This window comes from Equus asinus, chromosome 2, assembly GCF_041296235.1.
Source record: "Equus asinus isolate D_3611 breed Donkey chromosome 2, EquAss-T2T_v2, whole genome shotgun sequence".
NCBI classification, from domain to species: domain Eukaryota; kingdom Metazoa; phylum Chordata; class Mammalia; order Perissodactyla; family Equidae; genus Equus; species Equus asinus.
Genome location: NC_091791.1, coordinates 155,219,283 through 155,243,234, shown reverse-complemented (window position 1 = coordinate 155,243,234; position 23,952 = coordinate 155,219,283). Strand labels below are relative to the sequence as shown.

At 55.3% G+C, this 23,952-nt stretch overlaps 1 protein-coding gene across 3 annotated transcripts; it reads left to right on the top strand.

Annotated features, from left to right (window-relative positions):
• Positions 1-459: 459 nt before the first annotated feature.
• DISP2 (dispatched RND transporter family member 2) lies at positions 460-23,115 on the top strand. Of its 3 annotated transcripts, none has more exons than XM_070503582.1 (10): positions 460-591; positions 3,054-3,101; positions 4,174-8,040; positions 13,174-13,503; positions 13,785-13,814; positions 13,960-14,083; positions 14,366-14,481; positions 14,677-14,804; positions 15,176-15,273; positions 16,564-23,115. In XM_070503582.1, exons 3-10 carry the CDS (start codon positions 7,928-7,930, stop codon positions 19,822-19,824), a joined length of 4,200 nt encoding a protein of 1,399 aa, XP_070359683.1. In that variant the 5' UTR covers positions 460-591; positions 3,054-3,101; positions 4,174-7,927; the 3' UTR covers positions 19,825-23,115. The 3 variants fall into 3 exon arrangements, with proteins under 3 accessions (XP_070359683.1, XP_070359675.1, XP_070359690.1); XM_070503589.1 differs by lacking the exon at positions 460-591 and adding an exon at positions 605-2,394; XM_070503574.1 differs by having other exon boundaries at positions 3,054-8,040.
• The last annotated feature ends 837 nt before the right edge of the window (positions 23,116-23,952 follow it).

Genomic DNA, 23,952 nt, shown 5'->3' with positions numbered 1-23,952 from the left:
AAACCCTAGGCTCCCTCCCCCCTCGTCTACATTCTCTCCCAAAAGTCCCCTGTCCGACTTGTTCGGCTTCCACTCCCACGCTAGCTCCCTGGTCTGGGGCTTGGCACCAGGATAAGGATTCCACCAGGTCCCCCAACTAGGGTCACTATTTCCTCCTCCATCCGTGGAAGGAGGTGATGATCCTACCCATTCTGTAGGAGTCAGGGGGTTAACCAAGGTGGGTTTAGCCCCTCATGGCCTGGCATTCAGTAGGAGCTCCACAGACATTTAGAGCTGGCTCCTGGGTGCTGATAGCTTTGCCAGGCTTTGAGGCCCCTGCTTTGCTTCTGTGGCATCTTCCCACCAGACCAGTTGGGTAATGGGTTGTTCCCCGCTCCCCCCAAATGCTCCCCACCTCCCACCCACACATCCTGCTTCCGGCTGCTCTTTGCCCAGATAAAGATTAACCCATCCTCCCTCATTCCCCACACCCTCTGCCCTTGACCCTCCCAGTACACTTGATACATCCCAGCCACTCCCTAACCTATACAAATACACCCAAGGATGGACAGAGCATCAGACTTCCTCCTGCCCCCTGCTCTGCACTCTCAGGTAAGGGCCTGGCTCTGCTGGCTGTGGGCGGGGGACAGGAGGGGCTCTCTGTGAGGGTGTTGTGGGTCTGTGTGGTACTGAATTGGTACTGTGCCTCTTTGTCTCTGTGTGTGCATCTGTGTGTGTGGGTCTCTCGTGAGTGCAATGAAGGTCTGTTTATTGTGTGTCCGTGTATCTGCATACCTGTCTGCCCACCTGTCCTGTCCCCACTCATGGGCCTCCGCTCTCTACTTGAGTTAAAATTGAATCTACACCCCCCTGCCCTGTGCCAGGCCGAGAGATTTCGCTGAGGGTTGAAGGGATTCCATTAGTTCCCTTTCAGAGCCACCAACTCCTGTCTCTCAAGCACCTTGGCCTGAATTGGGGAGGGACTTTCCAAAGCTTGCCTTTGAAAAAATTTTTTACTTTTTTTTTTTTTTTTTTGAGGCAGATTAGCCCTGAGCTAACATCTGCTGCCAATCCTCCTCTTTTTGCTGAGGGAGACTGGCTCTGAGCTAACATCCGTGCCCATCTTCCTCTACTTTATACGTGGGACGCCTACCACAGCATAGCATGCCAAGCGGTGCCATGTCCGCACCCGGGATCCGAACCAGTGAACCCCGGGCCGCCGAAGCGGAACGTGCAAACTTAACTGCTGCGCCACTGGGCCAGCCCACACCTTTTTTTTAAATTGAGGTTTAGTTGACGTAACATTATATTGGTCTCAGATGCACAACAATTTGTACCTTCACCCATTTCACACCCCTTACTGCCCCCCCTCAAGATTTCCTTCTTTTTTTATGACTGGAATAATATTCCACTGCATATATGTACAGCACATTCTCTTTATCCATTGATTCATTGATAGGCACTGAGCTTGCTTCCATGTCTTGGCTGTTGTAAATAATGGTGCAGATATCTTATCCTGTCAGTGTTTTCATTTTCTTCAGAAAAATATCCAGAAGTGAGATTGCTGGATCATACAGTAGTTCAATTTTTAATTTTTTGAGGAACCTCCATACTTGTTTCCATAGCGGCTGCACCAATTTACAATCCCACCAACAGTGCACGTGTTCCCTTTTCTCCACATCCTCACCAACACTTGTTATTTATTGTCTTTTTGATAATAGCCATTCTAACAGGTGTGAGGTGATATCTCATTGTGGTTTTGATTGGCGTTTCCCTGATGATTAGTGATGCTGAGCATCTTTCCGCGTACCTGTTGGCCATCTGTTTATCTTCTTTGGAAACAATCTCTCTTTGGATCCTCTGCTCATTTTTTTAATCAGATTGTTTTTTTCCAAGGCCTATCTTTTCTCCTTCTTCCAAGTCTGATCCCAGCCCTAAGGTTTTCTTTACCGCTCCCTCCCCCAAGCCCAGCCTGTGGATCTCTTCCAGACTCATCACTCACTAGGAGGAAGGACGAGGGGGCAGGAAGGACCATGGGCATAGCTCAGAGGCTGACTTCAGTTGAACATTTGTGGTACAAGTATAAGCCAACAAAAATGGGTGGCTCAAGAGGTGCAGGGAGCCTGTCTTGAGAGGGTCTGAGGCTTTTGTATTAGAGGGTGTGTGTGTGTGTGCGTTTGTGTGTGAACATTTGTGCTTGTATGTTCACTAACCATATGAGTACCAGAGAGCCCTGATGTCAAGTATTTGGTCCTTATGTCACATACTACATTCTGATATGTGGGTCAGAAATAAATGAATGTACCATGTGTGCACTCGGCCCATTCTGGGGTTGTCCATTGTGACCTATGTACAAGCCTCAAGCAAGAAGACGAAGCCAGCCTTGGCACCAAGGCACCTCAGCAGCTCCATCCGGTGAGAGCACACTCGTTGGCAAATGACAAATTGGCTCAGACCCTAAGCCTCCCACCAACTTCCAATCCTGGTGGGAGGAGACAGGAACAAGCAGCTAGGAGCCTGGAAGGCTTTCCATTCACTTGTGCTGCAGGCGCAAAGGTCTTAGGGTCCCCTGGATCCCCCAGAGGCCACTACCCACCAATCCTGCTTTCCCCTGCTCTGGGTGCACTGATCTCACCAAGCCTCCCTCTCCCAGCTTTATGCCAGTTGTCTACACAGGGACAAGTATCCATAGGGACTGGGTACCATGACCCGGCACATGGTAGGCACACAACATGAATAATTCACATGACTGAAATTGACCCAAGTGGAATTGAATTAATACATGATTGTGAGTCTGGCAGTGGTTCTGAGGGTCAAGGGTGAGGGTGTGGGGTTCAGGAGCCAGTGCATGATGCTTTCATATCTCTGTCTATCTGTCTACCTGTCATGTGGGTGAACCTGCTGTGTCCATTCAACACCCATGCCTGGTATCTATTGGGTACCAAGCTAAGCCAGAAGGAGCAGTTTCATCCCTTTCTCCCTTGAAGGAGCTGTGTGTATACATCCCTGGGAGGGAGGAAAGAGAGACTGAGATTTAGATGGCAGTAAACTAAACTTTAGCTGTTGAACCACAGGTGTTCCACTTGTCACCCTCTGCACTTGCCGCATAAAGATGGAGCCGTGTAAGTACTGTGGCTGGGAGGCTGTGGGGTGGAGGAAGGAAGGAGAGTGGTGAAGGCAGGGGCAGTCAGTCAGCCATATCTACTGCATGCCAAGAATGTGTGTTTGCGTGAAGGTGATGGTAGTGTCCACAACAAAAAGAAGCCCTAATATTTTGTAGAACACTTTAGTTTGAGAAACATGCTCACACATCCTTCATCTCACCAGATCTTCAACCACAAGAGTAAAACAGGCAGGTGCTTCTCCCACTGTACACATGAGCCCCAGGGAAATTAGGGATCATGCTCAGGGTGAGGCCACGGAGGTATGGCTGGGTCTGGAGGCCAGAACTCGAGTCTTGGCAGCTGTGCCATTGGCTCCCCTCAAAAGGAACAAAAGACCTGGCCATTGAGAAATATAAATCTCATCGAGTAAGCGATTCCTACCAATGGTGCACTGCAGAACACGGAGGCCACTTAGATTAGTCACTGCAGAATGAGCCCACTGGACCTGCAGCTGGGAAGGCAGGACGGCCCAATCTAAGTGGGCTTCCTGCAGGAAGGCAACACAGAGTCAAGCAAGAGAGATTTCCAAGTGGCAGGAGACATGAGCAAAGGCTAAGAGCTGGGACCAGAAGGTCAGAAGCAGGAGCCAACAAACAGCCAAGGGTCTGAGCAGTGATTGGGGGGAGGGGGCCGATGGGGAGGTTGGGTGCGGCCTGTCTGGAGGTGGAAGCAGTGGAATCAGTGTTTGTCACTGCGGAGTACCTCCCTCAGTGTCATGGAGTTTGGCTGAGGTTGGGAGGACAGACAGCTGACAAAGTGGGGACAAGAACTCACACTTCCTAACTGGCCCTACCCTACCCAGGACAATTCAGCTGGCTCTTGAGCAAACAGGGATGCACAATGGAACTTTGTATTGACTTGCAGTATATAGCTCTTGTTGAGTGAATGAATAAAGGAATGATGGTCAGGCAAGGGACCAAGTCTGAGGAGCCTTGTTAGGGGGGTGGGGTGGGCACCAGGTAGAGGACAGGTTTCTCAGTGCAGAACCAAATGACCAAAGCTGCTTTTTTTTCCCCTTCCTCTCCCACAGGTCCAAAGGTAGGAAAGTTCTCCAGCTATCTCCCCTTTTCCTCGCCACCGCCATGTCCTCCAAACCTTGAGCCCCCTTCCTAGACCCTCAGGGAGCAACCATGACTTCCCCCAAATGAAGAGCGGGCAGCAGGCTCGGGCGTCAGTCCCACAGGCGGGCACCACAGTGCTCATCCACCCACTGCCGGCTGCAGCCTTCGCTCGGCTTCTCTCCTGTTTTCCCATCTGTCTCCCTCCTTTCCTCACATCCCCTCCCTGCCCCAGCAGCCCATCCTCTCTCCTGCTGCTTCTCCACCTGTTCCATGCTTCTCTGCTTTCCTGACTACCCCTACAGCCTCCCTGGATGGCTGGCTTGCTCCCAAACCCCAACCACATGCAGGGCCCCAATGACCTGCCTCTGCCAAGGAAGGGAGGCTGCCTGCTCCTAGGCCTGGAACTGGCCCCACCATAAAAGAGTCATAGGAGAGACAGGCAGGGTGGGAAGTGGCTGTTTCCAGGAGGCACTAAGCCTGGATGGGGGAGGGGCAGCTTTATCAAGGTCACTGGAAAGCCCTGGGCCCTGGAGCCTGCCTCTTCCCCACCTGTACCAAGTCCTTATCAGGCCCTAGGAGGCAGAAGCAGACTGGGGAGTCATCCAACCCCTAGAGTAGGGACATAGCCCCACCACTGCTCCCTCAGGACCCCAGACGCCCAGTGCCCTAGCACCAGAAGCAAGATGGTGTCTCTCTCCTCTTCCCTGGGCCTGTGGCAAGAGGCAAAGAAATTCCTCTGGCCTTGGGGCATCAGGAGGGGTTCCAGCTAAGACAGAACATTAAACCCCTACTTTTTCCAAGCCTCTTCTGGCTGAGGCAGTAAAGCCTTGATTTTACTTTCTATTCTTCCTGGTTTCTTGAGTCTGACACCTACTCAGCAACAGGCATGGGCTCACACAAACTCCCATTGTCACGTACACATAGCCATAAACATGCACTCATATGCATATATCTGTGTACACAGCAGGCGTGTGTATGTACCCACCCATGCACATATGCAAAGACATAGCTATTTGTATGTAAATATGGCACACACCCTCATACATACACACGGGCACACACTACCTATACAGAGAACACATACATCCTCACCTTGCAACCTCCTACCTTTGGTCTCCTTCCACCCTCCAGCTCCCTCGTCCTTCTCCTCAGCTCCTGCATATCCCCCAACACTGCCTCCTGTCTCCTCCTTGCCACTGGCCCTCTGTGAGCTCCTCTGTAGCCTCCCCTAGTCCCACCCTCACTTCTAAGTAGTCAGCCTGCAGTTCCTAGCATGGCAAAACCTCTAATCACTCTGCAAGGGGTCCTGGGTCAGGGAGGAGAGAAAATTTGACTTAGTTATGGATAAAATAAACCGAGGTCCAGGGCGTGGGAGTCATATCTCAGCTCAAGGAATGGAAACCAATGAATCTAGGTTCCTCCCCTTTTGTCTGCTCACAGCTCTGACTTCATCAAGGCAAAAGGCCCAGGGCTAGGAGGAGTCACTTGCTGTCCTTGTTTCCCAGCCCTCTGCCAAGATTCCTTGCCAGTCCCCAGGAATCCTTAGTCCGCTACAGTAGGGGGTGGGGGAAGGGAGGAAGTGGAGGGGGAATTGATTTTGGTAAGATTGGCACTGACCCCTGACTCTAATATTGTTCATTTGGCTTTCCACAGGGGCACTGCCATGGCCCTGGGCACCACCATGGCCCAGGATGCCCCCCCCATGGCCCAGGAGGCCCCCATCCAGGGCCCGGTGGGCACCCCCCTGGCCATGGCCATGGCCCAGGACACCACCATGACCCAGGGAACCACCATGGCCCAGGATGCCACCCCCCAGGGCCCGGTAGGCACCCCCCTGGCCATGGCCCAGGGCACCCCCCACACCCACATGGTCCACATCATTGAAGAAGGAGAAGCAGCAGGGCACAAGAATGGCGAGCCCGAGTGGGTTGCCCTGCTAAGCTGGCATGGGGCTTGAACCAGAATCCTCTAATAAACAGCCTCCTGGAGGCCATGTTTCACTCTTAAAAGAGCTTGTCTTCTTTCACATTCAACTTGCCAAGCAGGGGACCTGGTGGTCTCTGGGTTCCCTAGTTGGGAAAGTGGGGTACTTAGCCAGACATTCTCAGAAGCTTCCCTCAGTGGTGCCCATGCATATGTTGTATAAGGCCACCCTTCCTTTCTTTTTCACTTCTGCCCCCTCCCATCAAAAGGCCTCAAGTGTAGCCCATCATATACACCCAGGCCTGGTGGGCCTTCCAAGGTTCCATCTTGCATGCCTCACTCTACAGATCAGAAGCCTTCAATGGATCCCTACCATCCAGATGTATTTCTCACCATTCCCTTAAAATACACTGAGCTTTCCAGCCTCCTTAATTTTGCAAGTCCCCTACCAACACCACCACCACCCCACCCCCAGGTCAGGAATGCCTTCCTTCCAAGCCAGCTGCAGCTCCACCATCAACAGGAAGCCTTCCCTAAAGCCCATTAGGAAGAGAGAGGGCCTTTCTCTTTGCACACTGCCCCCTTCTCTGCAGCTTATATCAACCATCACATGGGCCTGACCACACCCTACCCAGTCAGCACCAATTTATAGGCTGGCCTTTTATCTCTCCAACCAAACTGTAAGCTACTCAGGGCAGGTCCCCCAATTCTACACCTCTAGATTTTCCTCTCGCCATCCCCTACTGACCTATGCCTTGCATAGAGTGGCGTTTGCACACAATTTAGACATAGGTATACCCCAAACGCTCCTGGGTTCTGACTCTCTCCCCAGCCCCATTCTTCAGCCAAGGCACCTCGCTGTACATAGAGCCAGCCTGCTTGCTGTGAAACTCTTTCTGCCCATCAAAATCCAACAACTGGGACTCTCTCTCCCAGGCTTCTGAGACTTCCCATATCTATTCCAGTGCTACCACAGTCCTCTAGCCAGGCCTGTCCACGGCCCATCACACATCACACCTCCCCTCCCTCACAGCCATTCTTGGACTGTGACCTGGAGTGAGTGGCTATTAGATACTTTCCAGGCTGCAGTGGGGTGATAATAAGAAAAGGAGCTGGGGATTCTTTGAGCGCCTTTCTTTTCTCGCTCTTATCCCTCCCATTCTCCGCACTTGAGTAACAGAATTGGGGCTTCACGTCTGAGGGGCGCAGACCCAGGTCCAGGTCCAGAAGGGGAACGTGAAGAAAGAAGCAGCTGGTGCCTACCCCACTGGGGAAGAGAGGGAGGCGCTGAGCGGAGCCGAGAGAAATGTGCAACTAAAGTCGCCCGACCTCTCTCGACCCCTCGCCGTCCTTCGCAGTGAAGTGAGGGCTTGCAGCTGCTCCCTTTTTCCGCCTGGAAGAGGCTGCGTTTCAAGTCGTGAGGCTCTCGGAGCGTTGCCTGGGGTCGCCCTTCCTGGTCCCTTACAGGAAGACAGATGCGCCCCAGGAAAGCTTGGTGCGCGCACTGCAGCCACACGGCCGGACTCCTAACAGCAGCTCTCGGACTTGGCCAGGGTGGAGGGGCTCACACCACCAGCCCAGGGTGCTCCAGACAACGAGCCTCCAGCGCTGGGCAGCGGCGCCGCGGGAAACCTCTGTCCCCGCCCCCCCCGTGCCGCGCCCATTGGTTGGGCTCCTCGACGGCCCCGCCCCGCGATCGGCCCTCCCGGCGCTGACGCATGCGTAGGAGCCAGCCGCCGCCGCCGCCACCGCCGCCGCCGCTTCAGCACCAGAGCCCGGACAGCGGCGCCGCCCACGGGCATGGAAGGTGGTAGCGGCGGCAGCGGCAGCGGTCCGGCTCCCGGCCCGGATCCGGAAGGGGAGCAGCGATCCGAGGGGGAGCCCTTGGCTCCAGATGACAACTCCCCGGACAGGTATGGCAGACCGCTCTGCAGACCCAGCTCGCGGACCTTCTCAGCACCCCCACCCCTGGTATCCCCAGTAGCCGCCATATGTCTCCCCATTCATTCCTCAGCCCCTCCCAGAGCCCCTTCCCGCGCCTCCATGCTCCCAGCCCCCTGGCCACGCACTCATTCTGCCAGGTCAATTTTCTCTCTCCCTGATAGCCCCTATTGTCGCCCTCACCTGCCCCCCAAGGACCAGGGGACCTGCCCCACCCACCCTTCCTACCTTACCTCTAAGGGCCGGGGTTCCCTCGCCCCTCTAGCCTCCCGAACCCCTCCCTCGAGGCCCTACCTCCGTGTTTTCTCAGTAAGCCCCAAGCCCGCAGCGACCTCAGTCTGGGTTCCAGCGTGTCAGTGTGCTCGAGGGTGCGGATGTATCCTAGAGGGGAAGCTCGCCAACATGTGTGTCCTGAGGAGGTTAGATACTCGGCCGCTACGCCAGGGACTGTCTTTGTCCATCACTGTCAGTCCCCAGTCTGCCCTGCATGGCCGGCTGTGCACGTGTAAACGTGAGCCCCCGTGTGTGGCAGCCACCAGCACTCGCTGGAGGCACTAGGGTGGCCAGGCTCTGAGGCTCAGGCTGTGGTCACTACCGTCCCTGAAGGAGCCCCAGGCTGGCAGGACAGGAGGAACACCTTCCTGCTGAGGGCCCAGATCTCAGTGCCTCTCCTCTCCCTTCCTCCATCATATGTGTGAGGGAACAGCCCAGCCAGGTAGCAATATGGCGCAATTTCTGTGCCCTGCCTGGTCTGCCGCCCCCAGCATCCCTCCCCTGACATGACACTGCCTCTCTCTCCTGCCTGGACTGAAATAAGACACACTCTTCGGGGGCAAAAATCAGAGGTGGACACACTGTCCCCAGATCGCCCCAGGTTGAAATGTACATTCACTACCTCAGAGCAAACAGAGGCCCCACAGGTGGAGAGAAATGTTGTCTCCCCCCTACTGTTACATATCAGCTGGGATAGATTTAGTCACCTCTCAGACTGAAATGCACAGAGCTTTCTTCAAGAGGGTAAGACACAGCATGGATGTGTCTCCTGGACCATAGAGCTGCCTGGGACTGTGGCCTGGCCAAAGAGCCAGGCATAGACAGGGAAGAGACAGTGACAGGGCAGGGCAGGGGTGTGGGGCCAAGAGCATCCTAGAAGGGGCTTGAGAGTCCTTTGCTACCTTGGATATTTTGCCAAGGATCAGCCCTGCCCAATCTGCTACTTCTCTTGTACATAGGGGTCATTCTTGGCACAGGAACTACATACTGTCTTCCAGCAACTCCCTGAGACCTCTGGTCCCTCTCTGCACATCCCAGAGACCCTGGACACTAATCAGGCAAAGGGACTCCATCCAATTCAATTCAAGAAACAGAAATTGCTCCTGCTGAGCTATGTAGCACTCTGGGGATAGATACTTATGCACACAGTGCATAAGACAAGATAGCACACATGCACACACACATAGAGTCCTTTACTAACGCATTGACTATAGAGCAATTAGGAATAGTTCATTCTTTGTGTTTTTAAAATTACCTTTTTATTTTCCTAGTGGCCTGAGCTGCTTTCCCATCTGTCCTGGCTACTCTGCGTGATCCATGGATGTCCATATGGCTATGTGTCTGTGGGCTCAGGGGCATGGTTAATGCACGTCGATATTTGCCCCTTCCGGGGTTCCCAAGTGGGGGCTCCGTGTCTAGGGCCCTATCAGCCAAGCCCTCACTACTGTGACTTTGGTCTCTTGAGGAGGCCTGCATCACCACTTTCCATCCCCCTGCCTGCCTGCCCCAGTCACTTGGCTTCCAGGCCAGCAGTCCCAGGCAGGCAGCCCATAAAGGAGTTCATCTTAGTCCCATGGAACAGAGAGGGTAACAAAGAAAGCCCCCTTGGGAGGCCAGGCCTGGGGTGCTTAACTTGCATTATCACCAGGTCTCCTGAGAACCGAGGGCAGCAGGGGCTGGTAGGAAAAAGCTTTTATTCTGAGAAGAGTTTGGCTCTTCTCCTTGGGAGGTTTGAGACAAAGGCTGGTTCTATAGCAGTCACAACGTGGAGGGTTTCAAATTCTGTCACACTGACAATGACGGGCGCAGTCAAGAAGGGTGAGATTTGGGAGTAGCTGACTCTAGGTCCCTGGAGAGGGAGAGAAGGCATTGCAAGGAAGGGGCCAGGGCCAGGGAGACCCCAGTAGAAGCAAACCAGTTGTGGAGGCTGGAACCCCCTTGAAAAGGAGCCAGCTAAGGAAGGGGGTGGGCTTCTGAAGTGTGGCAGACTGGTTAAGGGAGCGTGCTCCCAGTCTCCTGCAGCACCCCCCGGAGAGCTGGCTTTCCCTTGATGAAAAGGAAACTGACGTTCCAAGTGGGGGCCTAGTGAGTGCTCTAAGGCCAAGGGCAGCTGGTATAGGCACCCTGGCTGCCACACCCTCCTGACCTGTGAAAGGCAGGCCCTAGTCTAAAGAGGAAGACCAAGACTAATGCGTCATCTTCATGCCTTCAGGATCCAACGCAGACCAAGCACAGTGCCCAGCATGTGGCAGGTGCTCAAAAAAGACCTGCAGAATAAAAATCTTAAAGAAGTAGATGTCCACACCTATACACATAAACCCAGGCCGTATATCCAGCTTCCCTTTGGCCCATGAGGATGGGCTCATATGGGCTTTTATCTGCCAGGACACTGGTCATTAACTGTATGGGGTCATCTGAGGTCTTGCTTTAGAACAACTTTGGTCAAATTCCTATTTTTCTAAATGTTGAGTGAGTAAAAAAAATAAGTATCAGTGATTTAAATCATGAGATCAAATTGTGATGCAGCTTTTGGATAACAAAAAGGGAAGTATTTATAATTATATATGTAGTGAGATTCTGAAGGTGTGAGAAGTTCTCAAGTGGAGATATATTATCTGAAGTGCCTAAGGAGGTCAAATTGTAAATATAAATGTACTTCTTAAACTCCACGCTCCCTGCAGCACTGAGTCGGGGAAGGGGCAGCAAAGCAAATGTGTCTTCCACACGCCAAACTCCATACCAGGCACCTCACATAGGTTACATCAGTTAATTCCCATACCACCCCGAGAGGGGGGCGTGGTCCTCATACCCTCACTCAATGGACAAGGATGCCAGTGCTCCACCAATTGTGTGTCTTTCCCAAGGCCCCAGAGATAAAGGATGATGGAGCCAAGAGTCCCCTCTACTGCTCCCCCATTTTACACTCAGCATGAGGATCATGCCCCCGCCCCCACAGACTGCTATGTCAACCAGCCAGCCTTCTGGGAGGAAGATGAAGAGCTTGCCTATTCTTTCCAGTTCCTTTACTTGGTCTCTGGGCAGAACCCAGCCTCATGGGCAACGTCCACTTGCCACCACAGCCAGGACTCTGGCCCACGGTCCCTTCAGTAGCACAGCAGGCAGGACTGGAAGCCAGGGTTGGCTCAAAATAGACCTGGCTCTCCGAGCGGAGCTATGCAAGCTCTGGCAGGCCAGGTGAGCCAGGCGAATGGGGGGAGGGAGACAGGGATCTGCCGAGGTTGCCCAGCCCCGAACCCCTCTGAGAACCCCCCATGGCCTTCAGGCACTCTGTTCTGTGGCCATCTTCTCCCATCCTAGGTCCAGCAATCCTGCCACTAAGGCAGGACTCCACCTCCCCCCTGTGCCCAAGGAGTCGGCTTGGGTCCGTGCACAGAATGCTGCCCTCATGAGTAATTTTTAAAGAGGAATCTATTGCTGACTCCTCCTTGGCGAGTCCCTTGAGGGGTCCCAACTCCTTCTCCCAACTGTGCACACCCTTGCAAAGCAAACTTTCTGCCCTGTGGCCCAAGGGTGGTGGAAGGGCAGCAGATGCCTCTGCCAAACTTTCCCTGACTTTCACCACCCCCGTCAAAGTAGGCGCCTTCCTCTGGGCACCTTCAGCGCTCTGTGACTTCCTCTCTCACAGCACTCAACAGGTTGGACCGTCTGCATCACCCACCTACTATGAGTGCCTGGAGGACAAGAACCAGGCCTTATTCATCCTAGCACCACTATTAGCAGCCTGTCTAGCACTCAATATTCATTCAGCAAACATTCCCTGGGCAGCTTCTGTGTGCAAGGCACTATTCAAGGCACTGGGGATATGGAGGTGAACAAATGCACCAGGCCCTACTCTCCCAGAGCTCACACTCCATATGAGAGACAGGCAATAAACATGACAGCTATATAAGATGATGTCCAGTCACAGCAAATGCAATGAAGAAATATAAAGCAGGGTAGGGGGCTAGAGAGCTGCTCGTGAGCACTCAGAGAGGGTCATCAGGGAAGGCTTCTCTAAGAAGGTAGAAGTTGAATCAAGTCCAAAATAAAGAGAGGGTGTGAACCATGTAATTATCCGGGGGAGGAGCATCCCGAGCAGAGGGAAGAGAAAGCTCAGAAGCTCTACAGTGCGAACAAGAGTGCAGCAGGTGCTCAACAAATGTCTGATAAGAGAATGAACAGACGACTGTAGCAGAAAACGCACAAGCCCACAAGTCAGAAGACTGGGTTCGAGGCCCAGCTCTTCGTGTCTCACTGAACCTCAGTTTCAAATCTGTAAAACAGGGAAAGTACTTCCCCTATAGGGTTTTTGTAAAGAGTAAATAAGATGATATAGGTAAAAGCACATGCAGTGCTTAGCACAATGTCTGGCACGTGGCAGGCTGCCAGTAATGTTTTTGTGTGCATGGACAGATGAGTGAATGAGACAATGGACCCCAAGAGGTAGGTAGGAGGGGCTGGCCCGGTGGCATAGTGGTTAAGTTCACGTGCTCCACTTTGGCAGCCTGGGGTTCGCAGGTTCAGATCCCAGGCGTAACCTACACACCACTCATCAAGCCATGCTGTGGTGGCGTTCCACATACAAAATAGAGGAAGATTGCCACAGATGTTAGCTCAGTGACAATCTTCCTCACCAAAAAAAAAAAAAAAAAAGGAGGTAGGTAGGAGATGTAGACCTGGAGCCCCTACCCTCCTCACCTCTCTCCCCCAGGACTAGTAAGAGAACAACCCCGAGCTCCTGTCTTCTTGTCTTGGCTTAATGAACAATGGTGGGGCATGGGGTGGCCCACCACCGCCCCCACCCTCATCTTCCCTGCCTCCTCTCTCCCCAGGTCTCAGAACAAGGCTGTGGCCCCTGAGGCAAGCCCAGAGAAAAGCTGCTCCCTCCAGAGCTGCCCCCTTGATGACCCTTCCAGTTCTTCGGGACCCCCACCAGCAACTTCCACCCTCCAGCCTGTGGGCCTGTCCAATTCCTTGGCACCAGCCCACTTCACCTATCCCCGGGCACCACAAGAATACCGGGGGGGCAGTTCCCTGCCAGGGCTTGGGGACCGGGCAGCTCTGTGCTCCCATGGCTCCAGCCTCAGTCCTTCCCCAGCCCCTTCACAGCGTGATGGAGCCTGGAAGCCACCGTCTGTGCAGCACCACGTGGTCAGCGTCAGGTAAGGAGGGGTCCAGCAGTCTGCCAGCTGCCACTGGAAGATGGGGCAGGGCTTAAAAGTGGAGCCAACCCTCCAGGCTCTGGACTCCCTCATTAGGAGGCAGCCCACGATATCCCCTGCCTGTGATGAAGGAGGCAGCCTGGATGGAGGAGGAAGTCAGGGTTAGAGCTTGTGAGTGGGAAGGCCTAAAAGAGTTATTACCATCTTCCCCTATCCCCCCCTCCACCTCCTACCCTACATGAGGACTCTGACAAGCAAGTATCTTTTCTTCTCTTCCACAGGCAGGAACGGGCCTTCCGAATGCCAAAGAGGTAGGCCTGGGCCTTCTTTGGACCCCTAGGGGTGACCAGGCTGGTGCCCAGTTTAGCCCCATCACTCCCAGCGGCTCCTAAGCTCACCCATCCCCTGCTACCACACCCAACACCAATTCATGTGGGCTGTCTTCCTCTTTCCCAGCTATTCCCAGCTGATTGCCGAGTGGCCAGTGGCCATGCTGCTGCTGTGTCTGGCTGTCATCCTCCTCTGCACCCTGACTGGACTGTTGGGGAGCGAGCTGCCTGACTTCTCCAAGCCCTTGCTGGTGAGGGGCCAAGGAGACGGAGGGGGACCTTCAGGCCTGGGCACCTCAGCGCAGTCTGGGACAGAAAGTTGGAGCGTCTGAGCTGGGGGTGGGGTGGCCATGGTGGGCTCTCAACCTCCAGAGAGAGCTGGGGAGATGCAATAGAGGCGATACCCTTGCCCAACAATCCAGGCAGGTGGGCTGGCCCTCCCTGCTCCAGGGACCCAAAGGGGCAGCATCCAGAAGGGCCAGAATTAAGAAATCCTCCTCCTGCCTGCTTGTTCTTGGCCCTCCTCCATACAGGGTTTTGAGCCTCGGGACACAGACATTGGGCGCAAGCTAGTGGTCTGGAGAGCGCTGCAGGCCCTCACGGGCCCCAGGAAGCTGCTTTCTCTTTCCCCAGACCTTGAGCTGAACAGGTAATGAGTTCTCATCTTTCCACTGTTGGGGAGAGTGGGGGAAAGAATGAGGTCTCCAGAGAGGGGCTATTGGGTGACCTCCCCAAAGGCAGGTCAGAGGGGGTTTTCTGGTGCCCCCCTGGGAAGTGATGTCAGGCCTCCTCTGAGCCCCCGACCCCTTGATGGTGCCTGGCATAGGTTTTCTTTCCACCTCAGCTCAAACGCCCACACCACTCTGAGTCCCACACCCTTGAGTGGTGCCCCGGAGGGCATGGTCCGGCCTCGGAGGATGGTGGAGCCCCTGGAGGACAGAGGACAGGAGAGCTTCTTCTGTGGCCCCCCTGGTAAGCTGCAGCCTGGCCAGTTCCTGGCTTTAATGGTGGTCCCCAACCCACCTACTAGAACAGGAGGGCCTAGGAGGACAAATTTGGGCAGACAGAAAGAGGAGGAGGCCGGCTGGCTACATTCAAGCCAAGGAAGTAGGGTTACAGCTGAGAGAATGAAGAAGGTCTCAGGTGCTCCAGCCAGGTAGGGTCAAGCTGGGTGGGGGTGGGGGTGGGGCACCAGGGCGAAAATGTAGGCCCAGGATCAGGTAGCCAGGCACAGGTTTCAGGCTCCTGAGGATCTGAACCTCCTATGGCCCTGGGTGAGCCTCTTCCCTTTGGAGGCCCAGGACCTGGGGCCAAAGGACTGAGCTCTGGGGGGTGTGTTGCAGAGAAGAGCTATGCACAGCTGGTGTTCATGTCCACCTCAGCGGGCAGCCTGTGGAACCTGCACGCCATCCATTCCATGTGTCGCATGGAACAGGACCAGGTGAGCTGACTGGGGAGGTGCCAGGGGCTGGTGGGGAACCAGGGACATCAGGATTTCCTGATCCCAGAGACATACAGCTGAGTCAGGACTGCCAGGGTGGACTGGGGAAGAGCATTCCCAGTTTAGGTGGAAAAAAAGAGTTAGCTGTTTTCAGAACAGCCCCAAAACACAGGTGCTGGAAGACAGACCATGCAGAGCCTGGGGGGTTTCAAAAGGTCCTGAAAAGGAGCCTCAAGAGCTATTGAGGAGGGCCCAGCCCAAGGCTCCCAGCCCCCTCAACCCAAGCAGTGCCAATCAATCACGCTAACTGGAGGACCATATACCATGACATCTGAAGAAAGGTTTGCTGCCGAAACAGTGCAAACACCACAAAGTAGCCCAAGCCACTCACCTCACACAAGGGTATGTGAGGTACCCAAGGACAGTGGTCGAGAACATGTGCTCTGGAGTCAGATGCCAGAATTCAAGGCCAGCTCTACTACTCTCTAGCTGTGTGACTTCAGGCACATTTCTTAACCTCTCAGTGCCTCAGTCTTTGTCTGTATATAAAGTGGGGATAATAATTGTACTTTCCTCATAGGGATGTTATGACAATTAAACAAGAGAGAATTTGTAACTATGGCATAATGACTGACAATTGGAATCTCTCAATAAATGTTACTATGGTCACCATGATCTCAGGCCCAGTGCCATACAGCTAGTTGGTGGCAGAACAGGGCCTCTGATTCCCAGGCCAATGCTCCCTGGACGACACCAGCTGTTGTGATGTCAACAGCAGGTGGGACAGAAAAGGAGGCACGAGGTCTGAAAAAGAAACAGCTCTGTCCCCAGAGGGTTTAAGCAGACCAGGGGACAGAGGTAGAGGGCTAGGGTGTGGCAGTGACTCTGATCCTGGAATGGCCTCCACTTTTCCTACTGCTTGCTTCCAGTTCCCTGGACCCCTGGCCCTGTTCCATCTGTGGCTGCCACTTCCACTCCTACTCCTGGCTCAGGAAGTGCAGAGTTGGGGTGTGTGACCTGAAGGAGGGACCCTTAGGGCAAGACCTCTCAGGCTGAGGCCTCGGGCAGCATCCCTGAAGCTCCTCTTTGATGGAGTCAAAATGTAGCTGCTAGCACCTGGGCCAGGAGCCACAGGCAGCTCTGAGATAAGCCAGCTCCGCTAGGCTGTCAAGATACTTCTCTGCCCGTGCCCTGCAGCCTGAAGCGAGGTGAGAGGGCCTCGGACAAGGCTGGGGAAACCTGGGCCCTGGCACTGCTGCTGAGCTCTCTCCTGCTGTGCGTGCCCTACAGATCCGCTCCCATACCCACTTTGGGGCTCTGTGCCAGCGTACAGCAGCCAACGAGTGCTGCCCCAGCTGGTCCCTGGGCAACTATGTGGCTGTGCTCTCCAACCGCTCCTCCTGCCTGGACACTACTCAAGCAGATGCAGCCCGCACACTGGCCCTGCTGCGGGCCTGTGCCCTCTACTACCACCGCGGTGCCCTGGTGCCCTCTTGTCTGGGACCTGGGCAGGACAAGCCCCCACGCTGTGCCCAGGTTCCCACCAAGTGCTCCCGGAGCAGCGCTGTCTACCAACTCCTGCACTATCTGCTGGACAAGGACTTCCTGAGTCCCCAGACTGCTGACTACCAGGTACCCTCCCTCAAGTACAGCCTGCTCTTCCTGCCCACCCCAAAGGGTGCCTCCATGATGAGCATCTACCTGGACCGCCTAGCCGCCCCCTGGGGGCTCTCTGACAACTACACATCCATCACTGGTATGGACCTGGGCCTCAAGCAGGAGCTGCTGAGGCACTACCTGGCCCAGGACACGGTGTACCCCTTGCTGGCCCTGGCTGCCATCTTCCTCAGCATCGCCCTCTACCTGCGCTCCCTCTTCCTCACCTTCATGGTGCTGCTGGGGGTGCTGGGCTCCCTGCTGGTTGCCTTCTGTCTCTACCGCGTGGCCTTCCGCATGGCCTACTTCCCCTTTGTCAATCTGGCAGCCCTCGTCCTGCTCAGCAGCGTCTGTGCCAACCACACCCTCATCTTCTTCGACCTGTGGCGCCTTAGCAAGAGCCAGCTGCCCTCTGGGGGGCTGGCGCAGCGCGTGGGCCGCACCATGCACCACTTTGGCTACCTGCTGCTGGTCTCGGGGCTCACCACGGGCGCGGCCTTCTACGCCAGCTACCTGAGCCGCCTGCCGGCCGTGCGCTGCTTCGCCCTCTACACGGGCACGGCTGTGCTGGCGCACCTGGCGCTCACGCTCGCCTGGCTGCCCTCCTCCGCGGTGCTCCACGAGCGCTACCTGGCGCGCGGCTGTGCGGCCCGGGGGCAGGCTCAGTGGGGTGGTAGCGCGCCCCGGCGCCTGGCGCTGGCGCTGCACCGGCGGCTCCGCGGCCTTCGGAGGGCGGCGGCCAGCACTTCGCGCCTGCTCTTCCAGCGCCTGCTGCCCTGCGGCGTCATCAAGTTCCGCTACATCTGGATCTGCTGGTTCGCCGCGCTGGCGGCAGGGGGCGCCTACATCGCGGGCGTCAGCCCCCGCCTGCGGCTGCCCACGCTGCCGCCGCCGCGCGGCCAGGTCTTCCGGCCGAGCCACCCCTTTGAGCGCTTCGACGCCGAGTACCGCCAGCAGTTCCTATTCGAGCGGCTGCCTCAGGGCGAGGGCGGCCACATGCCCGTGGTTTTGGTGTGGGGCATCCTGCCCGTGGACACTGGCGACCCCCTGGACCCTCGCAGCAACAGCTCACTGGTGAGTGACCCTGCCTTCTCGGCCAGCGGCCCTGACGCCCAACGCTGGCTGCTGGCACTCTGCCACGGAGCTCGCAATCAGAGCTTCTTTGGTGCCCAGCCGGAGGGCTGGCCCACTCTGTGCTTCGTGGAGTCCCTCCAGCGCTGGATGGAGAGTCCTGGTTGTGCCCGCCTGGGGCCTGGACTCTGCTGTGGCCACTCAGGCTTCCCCTGGGCACCCCAGCTTTTCGTGCACTGCCTCAAGATGATGGCTCTGGAGCAAGGCCCCAGTAGCACACATGACCTGGGACCCCGCTTCAATAGCCAGGGCAGTCTGGCCGCCCTGGTCCTGCAGTTCCAGACGAACTTCCAGTATAGTCCAGACTACAGCCAGACCCACCTCTTCTACACTGAGGTCAGCCACTGGCTGGCAGTGGAGCTGAGCAGGGCGCCTCCCGGCCTCCGCCGGGGTTGGTTCACCAGCCGTCTGGAGCTGTACAGCCTACAGCACAGCCTGAGCACTGAGCCTGCTGTGGTGCTGGGCTTGGCTCTCGCTCTGGCCTTTGCCACACTGCTGCTGGGCACCTGGAATGTTCCACTTAGCCTGTTCTCTGTCGTGGCTGTGGCAGGCACTGTGTTGCTCACCGTGGGGCTCCTGGTTCTACTCGAGTGGCAGCTCAACACTGCCGAGGCCCTCTTTCTCTCTGCCTCTGTGGGCCTCTCGGTAGACTTCACTGTCAACTACTGCATCTCCTATCACCTGTGCCCGCACCCTGACCGCCTGAGCCGCGTGGCCTTCTCACTGCGCCAGGCCAGCTGTGCCACGGCAGTGGGGGCTGCAGCCCTATTTGCTGCTGGCGTGCTCATGCTGCCTGCCACGGTGCTGCTCTATCGCAAGCTGGGCATCGTCCTCATGATGGTGAAGTGTGTCAGCTGTGGTTTTGCCAGCTTCTTCTTCCAGTCTCTCTGCTGTTTCTTTGGACCAGAGAAGAACTGTGGGCAGATCCTCTGGCCCTGTGCCCACCTGCCATGGGACACCGGAACTGGGGAGCCTGTTGGGGAGAAGGCAAGCCGTCCACGACCAGGACCAGTGGGAGGGGCGCCCGGGTCCTGCTCAGAGCAGTACGAGCTACAGCCCCTGGCACGTCGCCGGAGCCCTAGCTTTGACACTAGCACAGCCACCAGCAAGCTGTCCCACCGGCCCTCAGTGCTCTCTGAGGATCTACAGCTGCATGATGGCCCCTGCCTCTCCCGGCCCCCACTGGCCCCTGCTTCCCCAAGGGAGCTGCTCCTGGACCACCAGGCAGTCTTCAGCCAGTGCCCAGCCCTGCAGACCTCCTCCCCCTATAAGCAGGCAGGCTCCAGCCCCAAAACCCGGGCCAGGCAGGTCTCCAAAGGGCAGAAGGCTGAGCCCGTGCAAGCCTCACCAGAAGCCCCAGCCCACTCTCCCAAGCCCAAGGCTGCGGAGCCCCCTGATTGCCTCTGCTCCTCAGCCAGCACCCTAGAGGGGCTCAGCGTCTCCGATGAGACCTGCCTAAGCACCTCTGAGCCCAGTGCTCGTGTACCGGATTCCGTGGGTGCCTCCCCAGATGACCTGGAAGAAACTGAGCACACGGTACCTGAGCAGGGCCAGCTGAACGAGAAGCGGGACACCCTCTGGCTGGCGCTGAAGGAGTCTGTGTATGATCCATCACTGCCCGCCTCCCACCAGAGCAGCTCCTCCTGGAAGGGCCGTGGGGGGCCAGAGGATGGCAGCCCCGTGGTGCTGCCCAACAGCCAGCCAGATCTGCCTGACGTTTGGCTGCGCCGGCCCAGCACCCACACTTCAGGCTGCAGTAGCTGAGGGAGGCCCAGGGAGGCCAGACTGGGGCCAGACCTGTCAGGGATGACAAGGCAGGGGTGGCACCAGGCTGGAGCCTGATGGTGTTTCCCCACGTCAGCATAGAGAGGTCTCACTCTCCAGCTGTGGATTTTAAACCCTGCGAGATGTTCCAGCCTTGGTCTGGGCTGCTGCTTACTCCTCACATCCGGAGGATTCAGCAGAGACGGTCTTTGGAGGGAAACGCCAAGCTCTCCTTGTGACCTGCTTGAGGGCTCATCTGCCCCCCACAGTACCAAACAGGACCCACCCTCTGGAAGAGAGAAGGCCAGATGTGTAGCTCCAGGTATCAGGGGAGGCTGACTTGGCCCCCACACCAAATGGCAAGACGTTCAGTGGGACTAAGGGAGCCAGTCCTTGGGAACCTGCCAGGCACTTAGCAACCAGAAGAGCCCTTGGGAACCTCAGCAGCCTCCTGGGCCTCACACCTTTCAAGGGCTCTCTATCAGGGCACTTTATTCTCTTTGGGGAGCTTCTCTGGGCCAGAACTGGGCTGCGGCCTCTGTCCAGAACTGCCCTGCCCCCCTCACCTTCCCCAGTCTGACCGGAAATTCATCAAGGCCGGGCAAAGATGGCTGCCGGGAGTGAGGCAGGAGGAGGGATGGGCAGCCTTAGAGCATCCCCAAACTGCAGAAGGATCCCTCGTTGGGAGCAGGCTCCAGTGCTCTCCTCTGTTAACAGTCAAGAATCCTTGACGAGCCTGCACCTTTTAGTTCACAGAACACTTCCACAGGCATCGTCTCCTGGGAATCTCACCCCACCCGTGTGGAGTGGTCTGCAGTTGCCAGGTTCTTTTGCCCCCAATTTACAGGTGGAGATGTTGAGACTGAGTGCAGTAAAGTGGTTTACCCAGTCATATGACTAGTAAATGGCAGAGCAGGTTCCCTGACTCCTTTCACTGCTACAACTCCCACTCTCCTGCTGCCTACCTGCCTCAGGGACATTGGGCTGTGGCTGTCTTGATCTTTCACTTCTAGGACCTTCCTGCAACCTCCTCAGGTGTCTCTGAGTAAAGTCCCCTCCCTCCCTCTTTAGGCCTCCATCTCCAGACAGGGCTATACTCTGGCCAAGCCCCAGGTTCCTCCCCACCTCCCCTGTGCTCCCTGTGCCTCCCCCCAGATCTGGCGGAGATGCCCACCAGCCATGAGGCATCCGGGCTGATCTGATTCCCGGGATCAGAGGCAGGGGCGTGCCTCTTGCATGGCCACAGTGATGGTGAGCCACTGCCAGGAGGGGCACTGAGGAGCAGTAGAAGTTGAGCAGAGTCAGTTAAGGCAGGAACTCAGGCCTGCCCTTTTGGGGAGTAGGAAAGTCTGAAGCTGTTCCCCACGTCAGGGTCCCTGGCTTGTCTGGGACAAGTCTCTGTGGGGGCACTCAGCAGACCAAAGGCTGACTCCCCGTCCCCAGTCCCCAAAGCAGAGAGTCTTTCTGGAAGGTTTTATCCCGTGTGAGAGCTCATGACACTTGCAGCATCAGCAAGTTTACTGAACACCTACTCTGCATATAGGACTATAAGGGGACAGAGGTGTAGAAGGCAAAGCAAACATCTGCCTTCAAGGAGCTCACCCTGTAGCTGAGGAAACAGCTCACACGTGCATGCAGCCATCGATGGGTGTTGATGGCACCATGCAGTGCGTGCTAAGGGCCATATGCCTGTTACCGTTAGTATTGCTGGAGCTCAAGTACCCAGGACTAGGTAACAAGGAAGGCTTCCTGGAGGAGGAACAACTTGAGCTGGGCTTCGGAAGTCCAAGTATCTCAGACTGGAAGGGACCTTAAAGATCATCTTTTCCAGCAGATTTCAAACTTTGTAGCCTCAGGACCCCTTCTTCAAAGAATCCTTGTGTGAAAACACAGTATATAAAACAGATAAAAAGCAGCTATTCCAGGGGGTACAGGGTTGGGGAGTGCAGAGCCAGCTCAGTCTCCCTTTCTACTGCACTTCTCAGGGGGCCCTGGGGAACCCCTCAAGCTCCTGGAGGCTCCTCAGAACGTGGTATACCTCTGACCCAGGCCATTTACAGATGAGTATCCCAGAGGGGAAGGCATTCTTCTAGGGCTAAACAGACAGTCTGTGGCAGAGATGGAGGCAAATCAGGGGGTGTTCTGGGTTTTTTTTCCCCAATATTGTGGAGACCTACCTCCCACTCCAAGTAGCCCATGAGAAGTAGGGCAGAATCCTAAATGAGACCCAGGAGTTGTGGAAGAGACAGAAGTCCGTGGGTAGGAATGACGGGCTACTTTGCAAAATAAGTAAGTCAAAGGCATTTGCTTCCTGACACCGGGAAGACAAGGCAGTGACTAGGCCCTAACTTGGACCTGCCCTCCTGGAGGTCTGCCAGGACCTCTCTCTCTCCATGTCCAGGTGGAATTCAGCCTCTCTGGCCTAGGGCTGCTCATCAGGGTCCTGACTTCTCTGCACCGTGGACTGTGTCCTGTTATCACACAACCAGGCCGAGGGAGCACTGGTCTCATTTGGGACAATCACCTAGAGGGAGGACAAGGTGAGCCCTTCCTCCTGAGCATGAGCAGAAGTCTGGCCTTGACTCAAAAGAGAATCCACCATCTTAGTTGCTTCCCAGCAACTCACTGAGGGTCCTCTGCCCCGTGTTGTGGGAGGGCAGCAGGCACCTGGACAAAAAGAACCTGTTCCTCCACACGCTCTTTTATGTCTTGTAAAGGAAGATGTTGGTATCTGGGACTGGAGCTTCAAAAACTTTGCCTGAACACCACCACTGACATGTAGAGTACAGAGGGGTGGGTGGGGTGGGCATCAGGATTAGGGCACACCTGAGGACCCTTCTCGGGGATTTCTGGGTCCCATTCTTGCAGGCCATGGCCACACAACCCTACAGGAAGAGGTACCAACTGGATTTGTTCTTTACACTGCCGGGTCCAAAGGACTGGAAGAGCCCAGTGGTAATCGAAAACATCCTCTCACACCTCGATGGCCCAAACCAACTGCAGGCAACCCACATCAGTGGGTAATCCAGCCCACCTCTCTAGTCTCAACTTTGGAAAGCAGGATTTAAAGCATTTTCAATTTCCTTTGAGTTTCAGGAGAGCCATTCGCTTTATTGTTATTATGGGTGGTTACAAAGAGTGTATGACCCTGGATTCATGTGGGGAGAGGCTTCAACGCATGCTGTGAGGCAGGGGAAAGCCAGTCAGAGCATTCATGTTTGCTCTGGAAAATTCAAGAAATGGTTTCTTAACGCGGAGACACTTTAGAAAATAGAACTACATTAACACTAATTTGGGACTTGAGGTCCTATCTCCTATTTGTGCCCCAGATCCTTGAACTCACAGAGTATGGACTCACAGAGTGTGAGTATGTGTGCTGTATGTTTTAATATGTAACTTGGTATCGTTTGTTACTATAGGAAAACCCATCCTTCCAAGGCTGTGGCCCTTTGGTGACAATGTTAGAGATTGGTTTGACTGGCAGAATCTTAGATTTGAGTGAAACATGGCATATCCCATAAAGTGGTATATTAGTGGTATATTAGCGGTAATTAGTGATCCTAATTCTGAAAAAGGCATCCCACAAGAGATTTATAAGCCAGACTTCCTCAGCCCCCTCCAACCCATCATCTCCCAGTGCTTGACAGGACAGGGAGGCAGGTTAGGGTGTCAGGAAAGAGGATACGTTGGTTTATAGTCTTCACCTGTTGTCCAGAGAGTTTCTGGTCTTTTCTTCCATGGTGTCCTTTTCTCAGCTTTTGATAGTACACGTGGGCAATGACAAGCTCTCTGGCACCCCATGCCATGCATCAGGATCCCATTTGCTTGGGGATAGGAAAAACAGACATTCCTTACCCTTTCTGCCCTCACCCTTGTTCACAGGGACGACTGTAACACAAGGTCTGGAGGTGTTTTTGCTTAAGAGAAGAAATTGTAACTCAGTTCACTGGGAAGATGAGAAACAAAAGAAAGCCACTATGTGCTGTGTAAACAGGTGGCTGTCTAAAGCCACCCTGTGCGGAAGAGCCCTGGAAGGACCTTGATAAACTTAGAATTATTATAAGGCCTCTGTGTGCTTATTCATGTTATACTTCAACACGGGGAAAAGATCAGCATCTTAGCAAATTC

Bases quoted from the DNA above. Each gene is read 5' to 3' on its own strand.
- DISP2 (XM_070503582.1), top strand. From the start codon at position 7,928: ATGGAAGGTGGTAGCGGCGGCAGCGGCAGCGGTCCGGCTCCCGGCCCG. The intron at 13,815-13,959 runs GTAGGCCTGGGC...CCTCTTTCCCAG, and splicing joins GCCTTCCGAATGCCAAAGAG to CTATTCCCAGCTGATTGCCG. The intron at 14,482-14,676 runs GTAATGAGTTCT...TTTCCACCTCAG, and splicing joins CCAGACCTTGAGCTGAACAG to CTCAAACGCCCACACCACTC.